This window comes from Plectropomus leopardus, unplaced genomic scaffold (assembly GCF_008729295.1).
Source record: "Plectropomus leopardus isolate mb unplaced genomic scaffold, YSFRI_Pleo_2.0 unplaced_scaffold10343, whole genome shotgun sequence".
Classification (NCBI taxonomy): Eukaryota; Metazoa; Chordata; class Actinopteri; order Perciformes; family Serranidae; genus Plectropomus; species Plectropomus leopardus.
Window position 1 is genome coordinate 1 of NW_024610889.1, and position 3,506 is coordinate 3,506.

The following is a 3,506-nucleotide window of genomic DNA, read 5'->3' on the forward strand; positions in this document are numbered from 1 at the left end:
AAGTAACCAGATTCTCTTTGTTTTTGTTTTTTTAAGGAATGAATCAACGAAACGGAACAGATGTTGATGCAGCCAATGCGGTGAAAGTATTTGGGAAGTTGGGTTATAAAGTGAAGGTTTACAATGACCAGTCAGTCGACCAAATGAAACACGTTTTAACTTCTGGTAATTTCAGAGTTCATAATGTGTACTCACACAGAAATTAATACTATTTCCCCTGCAGTCTTTTAAATCATATTTTACAAAATATAGTAAATGCTATGTTTTCTGTTTAATCAGCATCAAAGGAAGATCACAGCTGCTACGCCTCATTCATCTGTGTCCTGCTGAGTCACGGAGACGAGGGTGTGTTCTTTGGTACGGATGGCTCAATAGAGCTCAAGTACCTGACATCACTTTTTCGGGGCGATCGCTGCAGATCGCTGGTGGGAAAGCCTAAACTCTTTTTTATCCAGGTATTGTAAGAGTATGTCTGTCACTAGGACTAACTTTCCTTAAAGGGATATTTCACCGATTTTCAACCAGCTTTAGATCAAAACAATGTGGATAGTATGTGTAGATAAACTGAGGCAAACTTCCATCCATCTAACCAGCGTCTAGATATCCATTCTCCCCCAACAGTGAAACTCCTCCAAATGGCACAAAATGCGTAATTTGGAATTTCACTGGCTCTCAAGCTGTTGCATGATTTACAGGCTGCATTTTGCGCCACCCGTGTCACCAACAGCACAAAGAGTTTACAGCTGATCAAGAGAGTTACCTGCCACTCTCTCTTTCTCTCAAGCTTGGACTGAAATCCAATTAAACAGTAAAACTAGGCAGTGTTGGGGTGTCCGGTGGCTCGGTGGAAAGAGCAGGCACCCCATGTCCTTGCCGCAGCGGCTGTGGGTTCAACTCCAGTTCACGGCCCTTTGCTGCATGTTGTCCCCTCTCTCTCCCCTGTTCACGCTGTCACTCTGTCCTATTCAATAAAGGCAAAAATGCCAAAAAAATAATCTTAAAAAAAACAAAACTAGGCAGTGCTGATTGAATATAAATCAAGATTATGTTAGTGCACTGCCTATTCCTTTTCTAAAATGTCTCCAGAAACATATTTAAATGCAGTGTTTAGCTGTAAACATTTTGAACAGGAAGTGGGCGTCATACTGCTTTCTGTACAGTAAAAACAGAGGCTCAAAAAAATGAGATCAACTTGTAAAACTAAGCAGCGCTGATTAAATATAAACCAAAATTCTGTTACATTACGTACCTACCAGCGATAGCGTTTGGTAAGGCATAATGCTTGGTGGTAGTTGTTGGTTTTCTACATACTGAGCAAAAGCATTATTAATATCTTTCTACTGTAGAGACAGGCTAGTTGTATGTGATGACTCTCTTTATACTGGTGAAATACTTCTTTAAACTTTCCCGAAGTGACATTTAACCAAGTCTAGTTTTGTTTGTGTGTATGTTGAGTAGGCTTGCAGAGGCACTGATCTGGATGCAGGCATTGAAACAGACAGCGGAGAAGATGGCATGACCAAGATCCCTGTGGAAGCTGACTTCCTCTACGCCTTCTCCACAGCCCCAGGTTAATGCTCACGCAAACGCAGGTCTTTCTGTTTTGTTGCCTTTTTTATTTACTGTATTGATCAACCCTCATTCTATCACTCATCAGGCTACTACTCATGGAGGAATACTATGACTGGGTCCTGGTTCATGCAGTCACTGTGTGATATGATTGCCAAATACGGAAAAGAATTGGAGCTCCTGCACATCATGACAAGAGTGAACCACAAGGTGGCAGTAGAGTTTGAGTCTGTCTCCAATTCACCAGGCTTTGATGCAAAGAAACAAATCCCATGCATTGTGTCAATGCTGACCAAAGAGATGTATTTTTCTCCTTGAGGTAGTCTTTCTGTCAGAAGACTTCAGCCTTAATCTGCAGAAGAAAGGCTTGACAATGTGTACGAGCTGGTGTTTGTGAATTATTTTAATATACACTGTCTGACTGAATATCTCTTGAAACCTCAGTTTATATGTTTTTCTGGGAGAGTAGTTTTGAAGCAGTCACATTTCACAAGCTTGGCATTATAAAGTTCTTTATGTGTGGAGGACAATTCTGTGATACGGCATTAAAGTTTTTATCCCTGAAGAAAAACTATTTTGTATTCTCTTCTACACATTCAAACAAAAAAGGGATATTTTAAAACAATGTCAATGTACATTAAAAGCAGAAATAACATTAAATATTGATCTCTGATCTATCTTAAAATGAAATGTGACTGACTTTGTAATTCCAAGCTCACAGTTTTCTACCGGTAAATGCCTCTTTTCTGTTTACACTATATGCATTTCAGGGAAACACATTGGGTACCAGTTTGATAGGAAGTCTGACCTTCTATATGTGTTTAATCTTGAAACTATAGATGGGCGTCCCGCCCTACAGCACCATTCTTATGAGTGAGCCGTTTATTTTAAGTGTCTAAGCAAGACGATGAGTCTGTTATGAAGGGATCATGCATTTCATTTCTATGCCCGTTTTTACTTCTTTTCTTTACATTATCTTTTTTTCACTATTGAGCCAATGTAGCGACTTCCAACATAAAGGTTCCACAATCAAAACTAATCACTGAAATAGTACCTTATGAGCTCTGTGTGAATGCCACTCTCAGTAGGTAAATTAAAGGACAATGTTGTGTAGCAAATTCGGGAACATCCATTAAGCTATCTTGTGTTTTGCTGGTTTTAAGGCTCAGTTGGCGTTAGTCTTCATAGCATGCACGACTTAAGCCAGCCCACTTGCATTGCGCTTTTATGTGAAGCTCATTTTCATACTTGAACACAAGTTTACATTTCATGCTAGGCAATATTTCATGTATTTTTGTTTTTTTAAATGGCAATTTGGATGCCTTTTCACTTCACTTTAATAGTTACAGTCATTAACTTAAAAAAATAACTTCTACCGGGCTGTTTTGCTACAGTGAGTCAAACGTATGCATGTTAACATTGTTGAGTGATTTATAACAGAAAAGGCACAATTTGATTGTGTGCGGATTCAGGTGCTGGTTATTTGTGAGTAAATATTTAAATATTTACATCAAAATGGGAAAAAAAACAAAACACTTTTGCTGTTAAAATATTTGGCACTCCAGTTTTTAAGTCATATCTTACATATAACTATGAACGTCACTTTTTTTGGCTTTTTTAAAATGATATCACTGTTTTGTACGCAGTTATTCTGTGTTGTGGGTGTAATACTTTTCCTGAAAAATAAAAAAAACTTCCCATTATTTTGTGTTGTAAAATGGTGTTAGTGATTTTGTATTTGTCTACATATGTTACATTAGAGAAGATCAGCATCCACCGGTACTTGTAAAAGTTTAAGTGCTCTTAATCTTGTATGTACTCATAAGGAACTGGTTTTCAAACTACGGGTATGTGTAGCACTGGTGGTACATTAGAGCTCTCTAGTGGTATGTGGAGGAACCTCCAAAAAATTGGGTTATTTTTAATTGAAAGAAAAT

The 3,506-nt window shown here is 38.1% G+C and overlaps 1 protein-coding gene across 1 annotated transcript; it reads left to right on the forward strand.

The window, feature by feature from the left end:
* Window positions 1-38: 38 nt before the first annotated feature.
* On the forward strand, window positions 39-3,272 carry LOC121963193 (caspase-3-like). Its single transcript, XM_042513517.1, has 4 exons — window positions 39-165; window positions 280-455; window positions 1,459-1,570; window positions 1,658-3,272. Exons 1-4 carry the CDS (start codon window positions 39-41, stop codon window positions 1,885-1,887), a joined length of 645 nt encoding a protein of 214 aa, XP_042369451.1. The 3' UTR covers window positions 1,888-3,272.
* The last annotated feature ends 234 nt before the right edge of the window (window positions 3,273-3,506 follow it).

Excerpts from the sequence above, each read along its gene's own strand:
- LOC121963193 (XM_042513517.1), top strand. The coding sequence starts at position 39 with ATGAATCAACGAAACGGAACAGATGTTGATGCAGCCAATGCGGTGAAA. Across the intron at positions 166-279 it reads GAAACACGTTTTAACTTCTG|CATCAAAGGAAGATCACAGC; the intron begins GTAATTTCAGAG and ends CTGTTTAATCAG. Across the intron at positions 456-1,458 it reads CTAAACTCTTTTTTATCCAG|GCTTGCAGAGGCACTGATCT; the intron begins GTATTGTAAGAG and ends TATGTTGAGTAG.